Source organism: Leptidea sinapis, chromosome Z (genome assembly GCF_905404315.1).
Source record: "Leptidea sinapis chromosome Z, ilLepSina1.1, whole genome shotgun sequence".
Classification (NCBI taxonomy): domain Eukaryota; kingdom Metazoa; phylum Arthropoda; class Insecta; order Lepidoptera; family Pieridae; genus Leptidea; species Leptidea sinapis.
The window spans coordinates 12,864,919-12,885,920 of NC_066312.1; the positions used below are offsets into that span (position 1 = coordinate 12,864,919).

The following is a 21,002-nucleotide window of genomic DNA, read 5'->3' on the forward strand; positions in this document are numbered from 1 at the left end:
TAGTTTTGTCTTCCCAAGATTGCTTTGCAGCCATGTAAATAGTGCGTGCGTCGATTCCAGCTCTCTAGTATGAGGTTAAAATACTGTTCTATTACTGTATTGTGTCCCGGACCACTTACATGTGTCCAGGATTTTATTCTCAGCCCAGCGCGTTATTTTTCCTTTCGCCTTAATTATAGGTATTGTATCTTATCACGTTAAGCATCATTTTTCTGTATGTATCAACGAACTGAAGCATGGTTTGGTGGCACCACATCGAAAGCCTGCAGGCGACTTGTAGTGACTTCCTTAAAATCTATCTATCTCGGCAGCCGTACAAAACGACACGTCAAATATAATTATTATAAAGTGGCAAAAAATTATCGGAAAACTCGCTGATTTAGGAAGTGTAAAACAGTTCTCACTATGAGGTATATTCGACATTTTGTTTCAAATTGAACATTGACAAGGTTGTTCGATCAAAGAGACCGATAATCATTTTATTATAAAACTAGCTGACCCGGCAAACATTGTTTTGCCATATAAAGTATAATTCACGCGATAGTTTTATAAGTAATAAAATATTGCCTATATTATAGCCATCATCATCATATCATATGTACATCATTTTGTTCTGTTGTCAATAGGTTTTCGATTTTACACCTTGTGTTACAAAATAGCAATTTTGTTACGGATCCCTAATTTTGAAAAAAAAAACATAGCCTATAGCCTACCTCGATAAATTGACTACCCAACACTGAAATTAAAATCAATCATTCAAATCAGTAGTACCAGAGATTAGCGCGTTCAAACAAACAAACAAACAAACACTGCAGCTTTATATATTAGTATAGATTCTCTGACATGTTATTATTCGATATCAATTCCATATTTAAACGTTTTATAAATAAGTGATTCAAGAAATCCCCCCACATACAAATAAATATCTATATTATAAAACATATTATCTGATATAATATGCAATTGGTTTGCATGGATACTGTAAGCTGTTATAATACAATAATCTAATATTCATACGATACGATACGATAATTAAACGCATTTCTCAGGGATGTTATCTCACTTGTATATCACTGATTTGACAGCAGCAATCATCTGCACAAAGGCTAACTAATAACAATTAATTGGTTGTTGATTAGCACAGTACAGTAATAGATTATCATATTGGTTGTCTTAACACAGTATTATTATACAAAGGCGTCATACTAAATATTCTCTTACTGCTATATTGCGGTTTTTTTTGGGAAAGGAGGAAAATACATTTATGTATGAATGCACTGAAGCAGGGCACATATTATTTCGGGCTCCAGTGTCTACATGCCCCATATAAAGGAGAAAGTGCTGCCTTCCGGGATAACGATAGGAGAAAGGTAATAAATGCTCATTCATACCAACGCAGCTAGGTGCGTAGGTTATGTGGAACTAACAAGAGCCTACAAGCCTACCCACTAAACATCACCTGAGCTTTGGCCATGTGCCCGCTAAGCCTTCATCGGAGGCGATCTCTCTTGGGGAGAGAGGCGCATGTGGCACTCCCTTGGGAGTATCCGCTGGGATATAGCACAGAATTTCCTATCTAATTGAGTTTAGTGACATCAGAAGGATGATCACAAACGAAGGGTGAGTCTACATGTGTCTGGCTATTCGCGATGCCAAGAGTTTGTTAAGGGATCAGTGAAGGCGTTCCTAGGCCTCTAGACTTGGTAACTGGATGGTGGGCGGCGGTATAATCCTCTGCCTCCTTAATCAGGGGATTGGGGTGAATGTCTGAGACTTGAAAAAAGTTTCATACGAGCATTAATTTGTTCTTGAATGGTGGGGAGGTCTAAGTCCCGGTGAAGGCCAATGCCTGTGTCATGCTTTTTAAATAACATTTAAATGTTGAAGTAAAACTATAAGGCTAACATGCTTTTCTAATCAAATATATAATAAAATTGAATCAAAATTGTAGTAGATTAATACAGTCAAATATATAATTATATAAATGTTACAATACATATAATAATATATGATTAATTGAATTTTCCCGATTTAAGTCCCGTTGAGTAACTCTCTGCTTCTATGAACCGTCTTTATGGCCCCGTCGCGTCGGCCGCGCCCGATCCGCTAGGCAAGCTATTTAAGCTACCGATATAGACGAGGTTTTCTAAATCGCTTCAGCCTTCGCTAATGTGAAACCTAATATCATAGGTAAACTTTAAACCGTACAAAATCTTTTCTTTAAACGCTCTCTGTTTACGTCGATCGGTCCTGCGCTGCACTTGGCCTTATCCAACCTATTAAGAAAAAATAACGGGTTGCACTCCGGGAGTGCCGACAGGAGTGAAACTATGAACATTAACGTTGAGCATTTTAAAATATTTGGAGTGGTTAGGGTATAAATTCTCACGAATTGCTTTATTTATCTTTAAAAAAGTATTAGCATTTCTGTGATTAAATATTCATTTATTGCGATATCGCCAATGACAAATACATAATCGTACACAAAATGAAAATTTATATTACATTAAAAATTTAAGACTTCAGCGGTATTACAATTATTTTACATTCAAAAGTTTATCTTTCAGAAAAATCAACTTTATTTACGTATTTTTGGTCACGTGTCCTGACGAGAGTTCAACCTTTTATACCCATTAACATTTTAGTCCCATAAAAAGTGCTCAACGCCGCTAAAGAAGTATTCACTACAATAATTAAACTGTAATAATATTTCATGGCTGAGATTCGATACCTCGACCTCGCGATATTTCGGCTTCGCAATCACAATGATTCAACCAATGACCGTATGATCATTAAGTTGAAATAGCCGAACTATAATTAGTCAGATGTATAAATATTTCATCCATAATTTCAATGATCGTCTTAAGAATTTTCGATCAGGCTACCTGCCCTGACGCGAGTTAAACATTTTATCCCCATTACAAGAAAAGTGCTCCACGCCGCTTTTCACTTCAAAAATCTTACCAGCGGAATATTCTATGCATCCAAGCAGTTCAAAAGGTTCGCAAACTATTTAACCGAGGATGTCCTTAAACAAACACTGTACAAAATACAATTTGTCAACATATCGAATAGTTCCCGTAGAATAATGTTAAGTGTTTGGTAAGTTCACAAGGGCGTGGTCAGGTCGCGTGGAGGACGCGTGTCGGGCCACCGACGGGCCCATCAAGCGTACACTGCCGCGACAAATCAATTACAGGGTCGACTAGGGCCGCACTTCCGAATAGAAATTAGCACCAAATTATATTCGTTCAAATTACTTGTTTGTAGTACATCGCAACTTGTTAATTTATAGGCCCGGTATTAGCCTGTGAAATATGTATTATTTTGTGTTCGTTGTTATTAGAATGTTTAGTTTAGTTGCGAAAAATATTTTTAAGAGTTTCTCTATAAATACCATCTAATACATATATTTTCTATAATATACAAAGTACTTCATAAGTTAATGTGTTGTTTTAAGTTTTCTCGCTGATATTCTTTGAAAGTAATAATATGTACTATATATAGGTATTGTAAGTCTCAGAAGATCCTACCTGTTTCACTGGGCACAAAAAAGGACAAATTTCGTGTAGCTGACAGATATCTAATCTCCGGTAATCTCTATTCTGAAGCAAAAAATCATTCTAAACCCTTATCTCCGATGATTGCTAATCCACAAACTTTTACCAATGGAAGTCTTAGCATTAGCAGTGATGCACTAGAGAAAACTACACCGGCGCCTTTTTTGGCGTAAAACAGTATTGTGCAATCATAATCGTCTTTTAATTAGAAGGTTGCCGTAGCTAGTGAGATTAAATACATAAATAACTCTTTTACTTTTAATTAATTTTAATTTTTTACAATGTTCACTATACATAAATAGTGTAACAATTAATAATAAACAAAATATTACATTTAAATTTCGAATGTGTCATTTTTATATGATTGTTCATTGAATTTTCTCATTTTGACACCAATACATTGTACAATATTTTGCGATATTAAAATTAAGTTGGGTGATAAAGAGAACCGAATCGCTGTGATTGCATTCATAAAGTAGGTATGGAGCCAAATGCAATTTTTTAAACTCTCCATACGCTTGGTATTAGTAAAATGTTTGTGTGCCGGGCTATTAATAGGTACAATGAGACCTTCTTAGTTTGTGACAGAAAAATATCTGGTCGTCCACGTTGTGTTCGTACGAAAAAGGTGGTCAAAGAAGTAAGGGAACGAAATTGGAAGAAATCCTGTCCGAAAGCAAAAGATTTTATCTCGGGAGAAAAAGATAGCACGTATGTCGTCATAGCATGCATGTTGCGTTTTTTAAAAGATGACTTAGGACTTGCAGCCTATAAGAGACGTACTGAACTGATCATTTAAAAAAGAATAGGGTGGGTAAATCGAAACAACTACTGAAGCGGTACGCAAATGGAGCTCACAGAAAAATTTTGATTACAGAAAAGATTTATTTACAGTTGAGCAACATTTTAACAAACAAAATGACCGTATTTATGCTCAAAGCTTTACGGAAGCTCCCAATTAGTCGACAGAGTGCAACTACTTCAATGATTGTTTGGTGGGTTATTAGCTATGGAGGAGTGACTGAGCCATACTATTGTGAAAAAGGTATCAAAAAATCGGCACAGGTGTATCAAGATACCATTCTGTAGATGATAGTGAAGTCCCTTAACAACACCATGTTCAATAACCAAGAATGGTCCTTCCAGCAAGACTCGGCGTAATAGGGCTCGGTCATAAAGCTCGGTCTACGTTGTCTTAGTTGGAAACGAACGTTTCGGACTTCATAAGAGCTGGCCATCGTCTAGTCCCGATCTTAATCCGCTGGATTATTATTTATGGTCAGTTCTAGAGAGTACGGCTTGCTCCAAACGCCATGATAATTTGGAGTCCCTAAAACAATCCGTACGATTGGCAGTGAAGAATTTTCCCAGGCAAAGATTGCGTGCTTCTATTGACAACTGGCTTCTGACCGCTTCACATAAGCTTTTTATATTAAGTTGTTTTATATTTATTTATTAAACTAACACACTGTAGGAGTAATAAAAGTTTACTTTATTTCAGTACTAATGGCAAGACTTTCCACATTTGTTTTCACAAGCAAAGTAAGCAATATTTGTATTAATTTTCTTCATCATGTTGTATGCTATGTATTTTAATAGTATTTATTAGTAAGTTTTTCATCCCTATTTTATTATTCTTTTAGCAATAATTAGATGCTTATTTATGATATTTTATATGTAAGATGTATTTATTAATTGTATTTATTTAAATGAGAACCCTCTGTAGGGTAAAGGTCTTCTCCATCTTGCACTATTGTTTTCTATCTCTTGCTTTTATTTGTCACTTGTCTGCCGCAATTTCTTTGATGTAATCAACCCATCTTCTCACTGGTCTACCTCGTTTTATTTTTCCCTTGAGTCCTTCCCACGTCACGGCTCGGCTCGTCGACCATCTTCCATTCTAGCTAAATGTCCCGCCCGTTTCCATTTAAGTTTCATAGAGCGGAGTATGAAATCTAATAATTTTGTTCTTTCTCTAATCTTGGTTGTATATATTTTTATTTTTAATAGTTTAATAAAAGTTATTAATTTATTTAGACATGACATCTGAACATAACATGCTGTGACTGATGGAATATTTATATTAAAACGTAATGCGAAGACTTTGTTACCCTTTTAAGCACAATTCATTGAGCCTAAAGCGTAAAATTGGAATACCGTGATATTTGGCAGAAAGATTACATGGAGAAGAATTGCAGTACCTATACTATGTATGTTACTAATAAATCAATTTGACTTAATTAATCCAATCATTGTTTACCTTCTTTTTATCAACGTCAGAAAGAGACAGGATGCCAAAAAAATGGCAGTTTACGATACTCAAGACTGTTCGAGCTGACTGCTGACCTCCAGTAATGGAAGAAGTGGTGAATGGTGAAGAAGAAGAAGATACTCAAGCTGACATCTGTAGAGCGTATTAAGACTTTGCTCAGACTTTACTTACCTAAAACTAAACTCAGTGTGAAAAAACGCGAATTTGATTTTTGCATTGGGCTGCCTTAGTTTAAACTCAGCATAATTTCAGCTGTCAAAAGACTATAGAAAAGAAATCAAAGATATACCGATAGAAAGATTAGCAGCACACTAATTTTGCTATGGTCAGATTACTGAATTTCCACAGCATCATCTACTGACATGAGTCACTAAAGTACTATAATACCCACGGATCGAAATTGTTTCAGTTTGGCCCAAATTTGGCTTTCACTTTTATTGCTACCAGGCAATTGTTCACTTTTACTGTACTTGTTTACGTTTCATGAGTCCTGTTCATGTCACTGAAGAGGATTGATGGAAAAGTACTCCAGCGTTGATTGCAAAGGTAAAAAAGTAATTATTATGAAGGTCTCATCAAAAAGTATATTTTATCGTTCACAGTGATTTTTCGAAACATACTGTCTATGTTCACTGGTTTATGCTAAAAACCATGCGGCGTAATTATCTAGCACTGTATTATGTTAGAACGTTATCGGACTATATATTTTATTTTATTTATCTGTTAATACCAGTGGGAGGCTCCTTTGCACAGGAAGCTGGCTAGATTATGGGTACCACAGCGGCACCTATTTCTGCCATGAAGCAGTAATGTGTAAGCATTACTATGTTTCGGTCTGAAGGGCGCCATAGCTAGTGAAATTACTGGGTAAATGTGACAAGGCGACAGCATCTTATGTCTCAAGGCGACGAGCGCAATTGTAGTGCCGCTCAGAATTTTTGGTTTTTTCAAGAATCCTGAACTGCACTGCATTGTAATGGGCAGGGCGTATCAAGTACCATTAGCTGAACGTCCTGCTCGTCTCATCCCTTATTTTCATAAAAAATTGAACGATTAATTAAAGAATATTCATCCTAAATGGATACGGACGGCAGGCGACTAGCATCGGCCAAAATATGCTACCGCTTTTTTCTTTTATATTAAATATAATAAGAATAATTTAAAAATACGCTGGTATAATTGTTATATATTATCTTTCTCTACGCTTAGTTAAATATACGTATTATTATATATATATATATTTGTTCTGTAAAGCCCGCCGGCGTCGAGTACTTAAAGGCCTGCGTTTTATGGCTGTCAGAAACATTCACTACCCCCGAGCCCCCTTTGGGGTGGCGTTTTGCAAACTCTGAGTGTTATTATTGTGGAAAATGTGCCAATGGATTTTTCCATTTTCTTTTGCTAATTCACTCATTGCACCATTCAGAGTAATATGTCAGTAATAATTTTTTATGCAATATTGTACGAAGCTTTTAAATGAATTCGTTCTGAAAATTTTATATGGGAATTCATTTTAACGCATTGTGTAACAGTAATTCATGAACTATAATTTATTTATTATGTTAATTTATATAAACACAGTATATTTGTAAGACTTTTAATTAATTAAAAAAAATAATTTATTAAAACAAAAGAACCTTCATCAACGAGATAATTTTATAATGCCATATCCAATATCAAATTGGAAAATAAAAATCTATCTGCATTAAGGTAAACCCTCTTATTCATAATGGTCCGCTAACTTAAAACAGCTGCTAAGGAGTGTTTTTTTCTCATTCTGACTTAGGTCAATAGAAGAAGACAGAGTGAGAATTAGCAATGCTTTAAGTTAGCAGACTATTATGAATAAGGGGTAAAATGTACTATTTAGTACATATTATCTCAATATCTGCCTGTTCTTTTTATTTATTGCTAGTAGATATAACCCATATACTAGGTAGGTACCAGGGTCGTGCATATCATATAGGCAATTAGGCAGTGCCTACCCCGTTATGAACCTCAAAGTTAATTTTGTTAAATTTGGATCTGTTATTTTATAACTAAACTCCTATTGAATTTATGGGTGGGGGACTTATAAATTTCATAAGTACCTACGGTAAGCAATCTCTAGGCTCAACAACGACTAATTAGATCTACAGTGCTTACCTTGCTAGAAAACCAATGCAAGCCCCTGGTAGGTTACTACCTAGTTGACCGTTATGGTTGATGTAGTCGCGTGTGTATAGGGTAATTTTCCTATCAAACCAAAACCTGAAAGATCTTTTGTAAATAATATTACCCGTATGGTATTTCAAACGTATAATGATGCGGTTATCTTTAAGAAATAGGGTACATAGATTGTAATAAGGAAATCGTAATTATGCTTTCATATTTTGTACTGAAAAATAACAGAATTACTACTTAATTAACCTTTCAATAATCCTGCGAAATTTATTGACATAATACTTATTAATAGAAGTGTTTACTTACTGCAAGTGCTGGGAATTGAATTTTTATATAAATATATGTTAGATGCAAGTAATTAAAAGAACAGATTTGGATTATATATAAGTTAAGCCGTTAATTCGTATAACAGTAACATATGATTTGTCTTTTAACACATCACAATACGTTTGTACCAACAAAATAAAAAATTGTATTCTGTTGTATTTATTGAAAGATGCGCAAAAATAATAATATGAAAGAAAATTAAAATTGTGCGAACCAAGAATCAAATCAGGCTCTAAATACTTTTGTAGTTGGCTTAGCGTTATCTAACACCACTCAAGGATTGAACTTAATATTCTCAGATACCTCGTTTAACAAAAAGACCAAGAGAAAACATTACTAATACACATATTATTGTGTTACAAAGCCCAAAACTGTTGAAGATAAAAATTTGTTGTAATAATTATTTAGAATTAAATAACATTCGATTTGAAACTAATATAATAAAAATTATACGAGAGACGCATTTCCGATTAGATATTATAAAATCAGAATTATGTATACAGATTTATTTTAAAGATAAATTAGAAATAGGAACGGTACGATAACTCAAATATTAAATTGTTCCATTTCCCTGGAAAATCGATGTGGCCCATCCCCTTACTTGGCTTATTGTGCCAAGCCCCGCCTACCTCATGGGGTAGAAATCTACCACCACTCGAACACAGAAAGATATATCTAAAATAAACTTTATAACAAATGTACTAAGACACAGGGTTCTGCGGACAGATTGTGGCGGTTCACCCCGCACTTTAGAGACCGCATCGTACACAAAATGGCCACCCTCTGCGGTATAAAATTAATTTTCTAACTTTGTTCACAGTCAGTCTGTTCTAGTTCCGTCAGCGTCAAGTATTGGTCTCCGGTCGGATATTTGGGGTAACATGGCGGGAACTAGGACACAGGTCGCAGACTCAACATCGCCTACTTTGAAGTATGATGCAGACAATAATAATATTATGATATTAAGTGATGATAGTAATTAAAATATTTGACTTTTAATGTAGTGATCGACGGCTCGAGTACCCTGGGATGAAGTTTGCTTATGCCGACGGCTCGGACGACGAAGGCTCGTCAGTTACCCCCGAGTTGCCCTCGTGTGTCTACGCCGCCGCTCGAGGTCGTCTTCAGCTACCACTGGCCTACGTGCATCAACACTCCAGGCAACTACATTCAGGTAATTTTTTAAATAAGTCATGCCAGTGGTTTTTATAATTCTAAGATTATGGTCATCATCGACTTCATGCGTATTTAACTTATAACATACATATCAAATTCAAATATTTTTATTCAAAATAGGATGTGAAGTTTTTTTTTACTAATACGAGTAAGTCAAAAAGACTTTCAATAGAAAGTCGAAAAAAACTACCATCCATTCCAAAATGAATGCCTCAGGCCTGAGAAGAACGGGCGCAACAAACTCAGCGGGCTTTTTTTTCAGCAAAAATATATGTTTACAAAGTAACATTGTACAATTAAGCTTATAATTAATAGCCTGAGGACGGTCGCCCCATTCCCAATTTGTGGTATCATTAAGAAAGTCATTTATGTTATAGTAACCTTTACCACACAAACGTTTTTTAACAATTCTTTTGAATAACGTAATACTTTTGTTTTGAACATTTTCTGGGATCTTGTTGTAAAAGCATATACATCGCCCCACAAAAATCTTACTAACTCGACTATCCGAGTACCTAGTAGGCATTTTAAGCTTATGTCTGTTCCTGGTGCTAACATAATGGTTATGACAGTTTCTAGCAAATTCACTTATGTGCCTATGAACATACATTACATTATCAAGAATATATTGAGAAGCAACAGTCAAGTTGATGATAAGATGAGATGTTAATTTCTCTGAATTTTGCTCTCAATGATTCTTAAGGTTATCATCATCAGTTAAAATATTAGAAATATGTTTATTATGGTTAATACATACTATAATAGATTATATTATATTACATATATTTTTATTTAAGTAATTTTTCTTGGCAAACACATTTTGAATTTCAACAACTTTTAACTGAAGCAATATGTGAATAAAACTTATGTACCGTAGACCGCGTTTTAAATGGAAATGGGCTAGACATATACAAAGTACAAAAGACAAAAGATGGTTCAAAGTAGCTGTGAGCTGGTACCCTAAAAATTGGAAACGAAATCGAGGTAGGCGATAATGAGAGATGGAGCGAAAACATAGCAGAAAAATTGTGGACAAGAAATAAGAATTGCAAGAGATAGGAACAAGTGGAAATTAATGGAAAAGGCTTTTACCGCTAAAGGCGGTCCTAATAATCCAATACGAATAATGACTAAAAATACTAACACATACTTTTAATTAAAACAATGAAACAATAACACATACTAATAAATACAATTGATAAGTAAATACATAAATGTATGGATGTAAGGAAATAAAGCTCTAAATCTAAAATCTAAAACCTAGGGCGCACAAAAGTCCCAAATGAGGATAAACTATATACGCATGGGCAAAATTGATTTTAGTGTTGAATTTTTTTTTTTTTTTCACTTTGTTCAAAGTTCTCCGTAAGTGTAATGAGCTTTTTCACACAAATAAATCAATTTTAAAAACGTGTACGCCGCGCCTCGGTTATGACCTCGGAAAATTGTTTTTCATTCTCTACGAGAGCCTCTTTTGATTGTGATTATTGTTGACCGCGAAATTGGTTCTTAATTTTTGGAAACAAAACACAAATAAAATCAAACTTTATTCATGTAGGTCACGGACATGACACTTATGAGTCTCAAAAGTTTACTTTTCTCTTTAAATTTACCACCATTTCGTACAAGATTGAGCTTTGAGAAGAATTCGAAAAAAACTCATTGCTACTCTTACAAATCAATATTTACATCGTCATCGTTTTAAAAATCATTTCAATTACACATACAAGCTGACCCGACGGCAGTTGTTTTGTACATAATAAAAAAACCTCTTGCCGGTGGAATTCCGTAAAATCCGTTCTTAGTTGACTTCTGGTCGGTAAAAGGAATATTCCTATGATATTTCAAGTATCTATGCCTTATAGTTCAAGAGATATCATGATGAGTCAATATATAGGTGGAAATCTCTTATATATATATATATATATATATAGTTTATTTAAAGAGATGCAACAAAAATAGTCAAACGTCTAATAGTCAATGCCTAACACGAGTAAGTCAAAAAAGTAAATGTTAATTAATACAAAACAAGAATTATTCTAAGTTAAGAAAATCTACTGCACGTTATCAAAAGAAAAATACTTAAAGTAAACATAACAAGTATAAAATTTTAAATGAGTAGACTGTCATTAGCCTGTCCAATTACTTTAATCATTCAAACAATTCTCGATTTTGTAGTATCCTTTTTTCATAAGGCAAATTTATATGTGTGGTTTAAATTTATCCATCGACAAGTCAATACTTTGTGGCGATGTACTAAATAGTTTAATACCTAACCCAATGACGTTCTATATGTATGTACGTCTATACATTAGAAAGTCATTAGGTTAGGTAGCCCAATAAGTGGATGACCAACTCTGTGGAGCCTAAGATCGAGGGATAAGACGGCGAGCTTAAGTCTACGTAGGTCACACCGAAAGTTTTGCGTAACTTAAAAAAATAACATGCTTTATCCAAACTATTATGTTTATTGCTTTTCAAAATACTCTTCTTTACATTTTAAACATTTTTTCATGCGATCGAATCATTTTTTAAAACAGGAGGACCACAGATCTGAAGGCATGTTTTCTACGTGCTGATTGAACGCAATCACTGCCTTTTCGGAATTGACAAAAGTGAAACTTGTCATCAAATCTTTGATTTTGGGGAAAATACAGAAATCACAGGGTGCTAGGTCGGCGTTATGTGCAGGATGGGTGACGAGTTGTACTTTTTTAACAACTTTTCTCGCCTGCCTCACTTTTGTTGGCCTGTTCTCATTTTCAAACACCCATTCACAAGATTGCTGTTTTCTTTTCGGGTTCAAAACAATAAACCTCCTATAATAACACATTTCGTCTCCTGCGACAATGTCATAAACAGCATTAGAATGTCCGTACTTCATTAGCATCTGTGAGCAGCATTCCACGTGAGTCCGCTTCTGCTCCGCTGTCAGTTCATGAGGGATCCCACGACAGCAATGTTTCTGAACTTTCTATTCTTCGTGTAAAATTAAAAATGAATTTGGCTCATACCAATCCCCAATAGTCCTTGAATTGTCTCATAGTTAATCCGCGGGTTTTCTTCAATTAGCCGCTTAACAGTAGCCACATTATTTTCGATGATGGCAGTTGAAGGCCGCCTTTCAGGAAATTCGTCATGTAAAGAAACCCGGCCTCTCTCAAATTCAGCCAACCATCGCTTCACGGTGCTCAAGCAAGGTGCTTCTCTCGCAAATATTTTTATTCAAAATAGAATACCACTTATTGAAAGCCAAAAATTACCACCCATTCGAAAAAGTATGCCGCAGAACTGAGAAGAACGGGCGCAAGAAACTCAGCGGGTCCCTTTTTTTATAAAAAATATGGTTACAATGTAAAATCCTACAATAAAATTTATTATTTAATAGTCTGAGGCCGGTTGCTCCATTCACAATCGTTGGTATAATTAAGAAAGTAATTTTTACCTTTACCACACAAACATGTTTTAACAATTAATTTGAATTTCGTAAAACATTCGTTTTGAACATTTTCTGGTATCTTTTTGTAAAAGCGTCGCCCCTCAAAAGACTTACTAACTCGACTTAGACGAGTAGTAGGCATAATAAGTATATTATGTTTGTTCCTAGTGTTAACATTATATTAAGGGTTGAAGTATGAAATTGTCGATATGTACGGAAAAATTTAAATTAGATTTTTTTAATTTAAAACATCTATTCAAAATAATTACCATTATTATCTATAAATTGCTGCAATCTAATAGGAGGATTATTATTGCCTTTGCGATAGAACTGCGGTGATCTGGATTCGACAAACTGTGTGAAAGCATTTTGTACTGCCTCCTAAGAAGAAAACTTTTCGTTAGAATCACGTAGAAAATTGTCCAAATCACAAAAAATGGTAGACCATTGGAGCAAGGTCTGGCGAATACGGTTGATGACGAATAGTTTCTAATTGCACTTCCTGTTGAGTTAAAACGGTTTCTCGTGCTGAATGAGGTCTGGCGTTATCATGGAGCAATACTGGTGAAAATCGATTCATGAGGCAGGGCTGTTTAACTGCTAGTTTTGCTATTATTGTTCCTTGGAGTTCGGCACAGTAGACACATCTGCCGTTATTGCTTGACCAGTTCGGAGAAAGCTTTAGTGAAGAACACCATGCTAAGACCACCAAACAGTTACCATTACTTTTTATTGGTAAGCTATGCTTTAGGACACTGTTGCGGTATTTGACAGCCATGCATTTTTCGCTTACGGTTATAGTAAAGAATCCACTTTTCATCGCAAGTCACAATTCGATCGAATATTCCATTATTTCTGTATAGATTCAACACATTCAAACTACGAACATAGAGCGCACAGGATGTACCTATGTTTTTGCGGAATACAGCGGTGTACCGGCGGCCATCATGAAATAAGATTAACACGAATCAATCCAGCTAACAAAGTTGTTTTGCATAGTGGTTCAAAATCTTAGAAAATTTCACGAGTTGACTCCATGGTGATCTATTGATGCAATTTCTAAAATGACGCCACAATTGCAAAACAAGTCGAATGACGAAAGACAACTGACAGTCAAAAAAATAAATCGTATTCGATATTCCACTACTAAATTACCATTTTTATATATTTTTAACAAATAGCGCGTTCCACGAACAATCGAAGGAGTCCATAGCTATTGGAATCCCTAAACCCAATAAACCTAAAACCAACCCGAGTAGCTGTAGACTTATTAGTTAAAAATTCACGCGCGTCTTAATTATTTCATCGCGGAGCTTAATATTATTAGAACTGATACCCGACATAAAGTTTCGCTCACTCGTGCCCCCAGCAGGCTCACCGACTCACCGAGTACATCGCCATACGACATTAATTCCACGCTACCACGGCAGCCGTGATTTTCGAAGTCGCGAAGGTCTTCGACAAGGTATGGCACAACGGCTTAATATTCAAGCTGTATCACCTGGGACTGCCAGGCAGGCTCGTGCACACCATACCATCCTAGCTTACTGACTGCACCTTCTGATATCGCGTAGAGGGTACCCTAGCCTCACCGACACACTGTGGCACACTGACCTATCAGGTCTGATGTGCCACAGGGCTCAGTCCTCTCCTCAACTCTATTCTCGCTCTTCACGAGTAACATTGCCAAGTTTCAGAGTGTCCAGCTCGCTCAGTACGCTGACGATACGGCACTCTACTTTGTCTCCAACTGATCAACGTTGAGCAAGAATATTAAAATGTTTCAAGCCGCCTTCGATGAACTAGGCAACTGGTTCAGAAAATGGCGGTTTGAAGTGAGACCCACCAAGAGTGCAGCGGTACTCTTCGGTAACGCGAATAACATCAAAGCCAAAAACAACCGACCGATTATTATTTTTAATTATTATTAAGTCAGGTTCGAGAAGGCCACATATGATGGCGCGGTCGCGTACCAAGCTGCCACACCGCGCGATGGTGCACGAGCCATTCGTGTCTTACCGACGCCAAGGTCAACGGGGCTCGGGTTACATAATAAAATTTATTGCTTTTGAAGTGTTTGGGCTTGTTTGTAAAAACGCACGTCGACGCTTTTGTTTTTAAACAAGCTAGCGCTTTGTTAGATAACATAAACAATAGATACTGCGTAATTTAAACAAATTTCGTATAAAGTAGGGCCTGTCATGCTTTTATTATGATCATTTTTAGATTTACCTACAGATTACATTTCGATTATTACTAATGAATGTAGTATTTTTTTATAACTAAAATATACTTCAAGGTTACTAATTAGTAATAGAATAGTTACTAAAACATCATAGATAATACAAAAAAGAATTTTTAAATCGACTGCTACAGATAATTTTTACGGCTGACCGCATTTTGACGGCTTGTCGTATTTTACACAGATAAAGTTTTAAAATTAAATATTTTTACTTTTATAGTCCGTTAAATTACCTTTCTCGTGGTTTAAATGTAAAATTTATAGTAATTTGCAACAAACCCCCGCTGCCCGACTCAGGCAGAGGCGGATATAATATTAGAGTGAACAACTACAAGTTAGTTGTACACTTATACATTTATAAAGTTATTAATAATAGTGTCAGTAGCAAAAGGTAAACTAAAAGAAAGAAAAATTGATGTACTATTAGTGTCAAGTGTCAATGTGACAAGTGTTTCTCGCCGCCTTCTCAGTCCCGCCGTGACCACGATTCATGCAATTGGATCGAAATATCCGCATCAAATCAATAAAATATATATCGTGAGTACCCGTCATAATAATTACAATGTTAAAGTTCCGCGATGATAAAAGTTTAAAAACATAAATGAAATTAATAATAATAATTAATTCTAAGACTTAGCTTTTATGTTGACTGGCTGGGCTGAAACCCCGCTGCACTCAGCACCGTTCCCCGAAGAGACGACCGCGACGCTCACACTACACGGGACTGGAACACACATACACCCGATTAGCGTGCAGTAGCACTAACACACAAAACTTTGATGCTAACTATCTCAATCGCGAAACCGTGTAGCCAACACTGTAACAACAAGCCGACGGTTACAGGTGGCCGGAACATGTAGTTGTGAGACGAAGTGAGAGAATAAAGGACAGGCAACGGAGCACGTGTGCTAGGGTTGGCTGCTAGACTAGTTCTTTTTTTATGAAAATAAATGACTCTATCATTATGTTCATATCTTAGATCATTTGTGACAGCTGTGAAAACATCGAAAAAAATTGAGGTTGCCATTAAACCTCTACTTTGCAATGCAAGCACACTAACACAAAGTGACATACAAATTGCGAGTGTGAGACGTAGCTTGCCACTCACACTAAAGTAATAAACCTGGCCTGTTTTCATCAGTTATCTTGTAGCAAGAGGTATAAATTATCTAGATTCTAGATGTTTAAATTATCTAAGATTCAAATCATGCACCAGAAATGAAAGTGATAAAAAATATATCGGTGCTTTCTTATCGTCTCTATTTTACAACTTCATAATTTAATCATCCGTCTTTCTTCAAAATAATAATAGCATATGTACTGAATTCTAAAAATATTATTTGTTCCAAGATGTTCTACTGGAGAGTAGTATGGAATCAGACTATCAATGTGGGGGTTCGCCATACAGAGTCCAACGTGCGGCGGCAAATGTGCGCGAAAGAAGAAGAATGCTGAGGTCAGGACCCAATGGGTATATTTTTAATTTTTAATATAGTATGAATGTATAAATCACCTCATACATATTGTACCCTCCTATTCGCCTCTTTAAAAATTAAATAATAAATTTCCCTAATTTAAGTTTAACTAAATTGTGGGTGAAAGACTCTATTGCCTTTTCAAAAATGTTACAGAAATATGTATATCCAAAAAAATGTGTTTCTATAGACATTTATTATTCATAAAGAAGTTTTGTAAGTTAATTGAATTACGGTAGAAATGGTAAGACGCCTTTGACCAACAAACACCGTATCAATTCAATACCTAATAGCTTCTCGTATATCTATTAGGAACAAATTACGAAATGTAGCTATAACTTGTTTGTGGTGTTCTGTTTTTAGCAGTATAAACTCGGCGTTCGACGAATTGCGTGTACATGTGCCTACGTTCCCCTACGAGAAACGACTAAGCAAGATTGATACTTTGAGACTAGCAATTGCTTATATTGCTCTACTGAGAGAGGTTTGTATTAACCTTTCATACTTTTCGTTACCTCTGTACATTATTCTACAGTTTCATTCAAAATTTCTTTAGACTTATAGCATAATATTCTAAGGACATCATTCAGAATAAGACAACACACATTCTTTTTATATACATTTTTTTTATGTTACGAGATGAGTTCTCACTCATCTCGTAACTATTTATTTATTTATCAAGTTTAACTGGTGGTTAGTGTAAGACCTGTCCGCTTGGGAGTCTTTTTTTGACAGTTAAGAGCGAGACGAGCAGGACGTTCAGCCGTTGGTAATTGAGCGGCACTACAATTGCGCTCATCACCTTGAGACATAAGATGTTAAGTCTCATTTGCCCTGTAATTTCACTAGCTACAGCGCCCTTCAGACCGAAACACAATAATGCTAACACATTACTGCTTCACAGCAGCAATAGGCGCCATTGTGGTACCCATAATCTAGCCGGCATCATGTTCAAAGAAGCCTCCCACAGGTAAAAAGTAAGTAAGTCTTGGTTGAACCCAAGAGTTATAGAGGAATCGCAATTTTCATAATCAAACTATGAGTTAGATATTTTGTTTTACAATATCCTTCCAATTCCTATACTATGTTCCTTCTTTCAATCTCGGTATTGGGAAATATTGGAATTCTGAGAATCGTGTTAGTATCAAGTACCACGTAATGCGGTATTGCGAGTGCGGGATGCCACGGTATTTACGGGACAGTAAGAAGTAGAAGAAAAGTTTGGATAATGACACGTATTATGTTTTCTATGTATACATTTTCTGAAACTAACTGAGTTTTTAATTCAAATCTTTTATTGTCTTACATTAATTTGATTTGATATCAAAGTAACTTGATCTCGTAATAACTTTACAATTTAAATAAAAAATAATAATACGTTTTTAGTTTTTGTTATATTAACGGTCGAATACGTACATAATCATTACAGGGTTAGGCAATGATCACATTTTAACCTAAATTGCCATAGATTATATTGATTCTAAGTGCGGGATCCCGCGAATTGCTCGACAATCTTCACTCACGCAAATACCATATTGGAGATAGAATGCTGGATTGGAAACCCTATCCTATACTCGCGGAACTGAAACAGCGGCTGAACTATAATACAATTATTAAGAACTTTAATTTTGGAACGAATTTGTTAAGGCGACACTAAATGCCAGCGACCTTGAGCGATATGAGTTCACAGCTGCCGGCCCGCCATCTATGTAACAAAGCCAATATTTTCAAAATTCTTGCGTGGAAAACAGTTTATATGCTTCCAATCCTCGTTATTTACTACTAATCTGAATAAATGAACCTACACAAAAAAGTAAATTGCCAATAAACTTGTTTAAAAAAGTGGTAGTTCAAAAAGCGACCTTGAGCGATATGAGTTCACAGCTGCCGGCTCGCCATCTATGTAACAAAGCCAATATTTTCAAAATTCTTGCGTGGAAAACAGTTTATATGCTTACCTTGCCAAAAAACTTGTTTAACTTCAAAGAAAAGTGGTAGTTCAAAAAGGCTCGGCAGTGTTAACTACAACCAACAGCAAGCATTAGCAACCTACAAATAAGACTTAAGGATATGTGTAACAGGATTAAGTAGTGTTCATAGCTCGAAATGCTATACTTTCACCACAAAACTTGTCTAAAACATCATGTTTGCGTGTTTTCTGCTTACTCTTCGCCTTAAGTGGCTTACAGTAGAACTCGGAAAATACGCCACGTAAGCTGTGCGAAATGTTTGGTTCGGTCCGGAGAAGTTTTAATATAATTGTAAAGTACACGCTTCATATTTTGTGACAGTGTACTATGTATGTGAGTCTGTAATGTTTTATTTTATATGATTTTTGTATCTTATAACTTTTAATATTCACTAGGTTCTAGACGCTGACTACGATCCATTAACATATGTTGAGAAATGTCTTCGCGGAGAAATAAAAGCGGATCGTGCACACTGGAACACAAGCGGTAACATATTTTTCTTTATGTTCTTTTATCAGTGATTATTTTCTACTCAATGGTCACTATGTTTTAATAAATCCATGATTGAATTAGTTATTATTTAAATGTTAAACTTTATTTTTATTTATTTTGTCTTATTTTTAATGAATACCTACTTAAAAATTTGATATGATAAATCATTATTTAGTAAAAGGCTACTCACCAAAAATAATTAAGAAACTCCTACCATACGAGGTTTTTAACCAAATCAATGCCAGTACCTTTCGCTGTAAACATTATGACGCCTCGCCATAAACTATATCAAAACATAGAAAAATTTTGTGAACTTTAATTCTCATAGAAAGTATAGATATCTTATACACCTTAATGGTACAGATTTGCTAATGAGCTAGCGTCGTGGATATATACTTATTTATTCATACGTATGATATACAAGGATCAAACGCAGGACTCCGTTTAAGGTTTCTATAAATTATCAAGTTTAAAAGTTGTTGTTAATAACTATGCAACAGAGTTCCAGTTAGGTACTATCCAAATGCATCAACCTAATATTCTGTAACAGTAAGAGAGTGACATTAAATATTTTGAATTACTTAAAGGCCACATTATCTCTGGACCTCGCTGGAACGTGAAGCCCCTCCCGCCCCCTCGCTTGTCTTGTCGCGTCAGTACGGTTTGCAGTTTCATTACCGATAGATACCTACATGTCGCGATATATTCGTGCTATCACTGCTCTGTTTTTGAAGTTTTCATTCTTTTCATTGTTACGGTTTAACTTTAATTGTAAATAGTTATGTGGTTTCTGTTGTTCTGTGTCGCTATAATAGTACTGCCAGAAAATCAATCGTTTATTAACTAATAAATCCTAGTGATGCTTGTTTTGCACACGCACCGTAACAAAGCGACGATGTGACGTCATCGACGTCAGGTCAAGAGATAATGAAACCGGGTAGTATATTGCAGAAATTATCGTCATAGCTCCTCATTGATCCTTTCACGTAGGGCTGTTATCATAATTTATATGAAAGGCCGTGAAATGCAAACTATCTACTTCATTTGCGCATCACTCCTATGCTTCATGTATAGGCGTCCCATCATAGCCTGCACCGATGAACTGCCATCATTGTTTTGTCTACTATTTATTCTAGCCCTATATTTCTTAGCATTATTCTGGTGGTGGCATATTTTAAATAACAGACATGATTATTTCTAGATCTGACTGCTCGTTTATCATGGATCAACTGGGAGAACCTGGGAGTGAATCCTCAAAGAAGAAGTGTTCTTACATCATTAGCGCTAAGTTCCGATACTATGCAATATCCACATAATTGATTCAAATGGTTATCATACATTCGGATCACAAACGATGTTCTTGTATTCTTTTGGCTGTAGGTAACATCTTCTTAATAGATAACTAATATCAATTTACAGTTCCGTTACGGGATGAATAAAATAGATCGATATCATTGTATTTGACTACTAATAATCTTTTATCTTTAATGTTAGAAAATCAGTGTTGGGGTCTCTAACCAAGTACCTACCTAGTTTCTCGATTGTCGGTATTAACGCTTCATGAGGTTTGACAGTGCATTATATGTTATATATATATTACTGGTTCGTTTAGAAATCCTCTGTGAAAAATGTAATGAACCGATTCTATAAAAATTAAATATTTTCAATCACCGCTCGAGTCATTAAAAGACAAAATTTACACTTACTACGAGTACTCGTATAAAATAATCTAACCTTAATTAATGGAATTCAATCTGTGTGTTTAAACCATTAATCGATTAAAATTTTAGTTAAAATTGACTTTTAAGATATTATGAGTTGTCAAATAATAAATAGAAAATTTGTTTTTTATTAGAAGATTAATAGACATGCTATTCTAAAGATAA

The 21,002-nt window shown here is 35.3% G+C and overlaps 1 protein-coding gene across 3 annotated transcripts; it reads left to right on the plus strand.

The window, feature by feature from the left end:
• Positions 1 to 9,142: 9,142 nt before the first annotated feature.
• On the plus strand, positions 9,143 to 20,770 carry LOC126979088 (helix-loop-helix protein 13-like). Of its 3 annotated transcripts, none has more exons than XM_050828296.1 (6): positions 9,143 to 9,253; positions 9,327 to 9,496; positions 16,530 to 16,650; positions 17,018 to 17,138; positions 19,020 to 19,110; positions 20,318 to 20,770. In XM_050828296.1, exons 1-6 carry the CDS (start codon positions 9,204 to 9,206, stop codon positions 20,434 to 20,436), a joined length of 672 nt encoding a protein of 223 aa, XP_050684253.1. In that variant the 5' UTR covers positions 9,143 to 9,203; the 3' UTR covers positions 20,437 to 20,770. The 3 variants fall into 3 exon arrangements, with proteins under 3 accessions (XP_050684253.1, XP_050684255.1, XP_050684256.1); XM_050828298.1 differs by having other exon boundaries at positions 16,530 to 16,635; XM_050828299.1 differs by having other exon boundaries at positions 16,530 to 16,635; positions 17,021 to 17,138.
• The last annotated feature ends 232 nt before the right edge of the window (positions 20,771 to 21,002 follow it).

Bases quoted from the DNA above. Each gene is read 5' to 3' on its own strand.
- LOC126979088 (XM_050828296.1), top strand. From the start codon at position 9,204: ATGGCGGGAACTAGGACACAGGTCGCAGACTCAACATCGCCTACTTTG. The intron at 9,254-9,326 runs GTATGATGCAGA...CTTTTAATGTAG, and splicing joins TCAACATCGCCTACTTTGAA to TGATCGACGGCTCGAGTACC. The intron at 9,497-16,529 runs GTAATTTTTTAA...ATTTGTTCCAAG, and splicing joins CTCCAGGCAACTACATTCAG to ATGTTCTACTGGAGAGTAGT.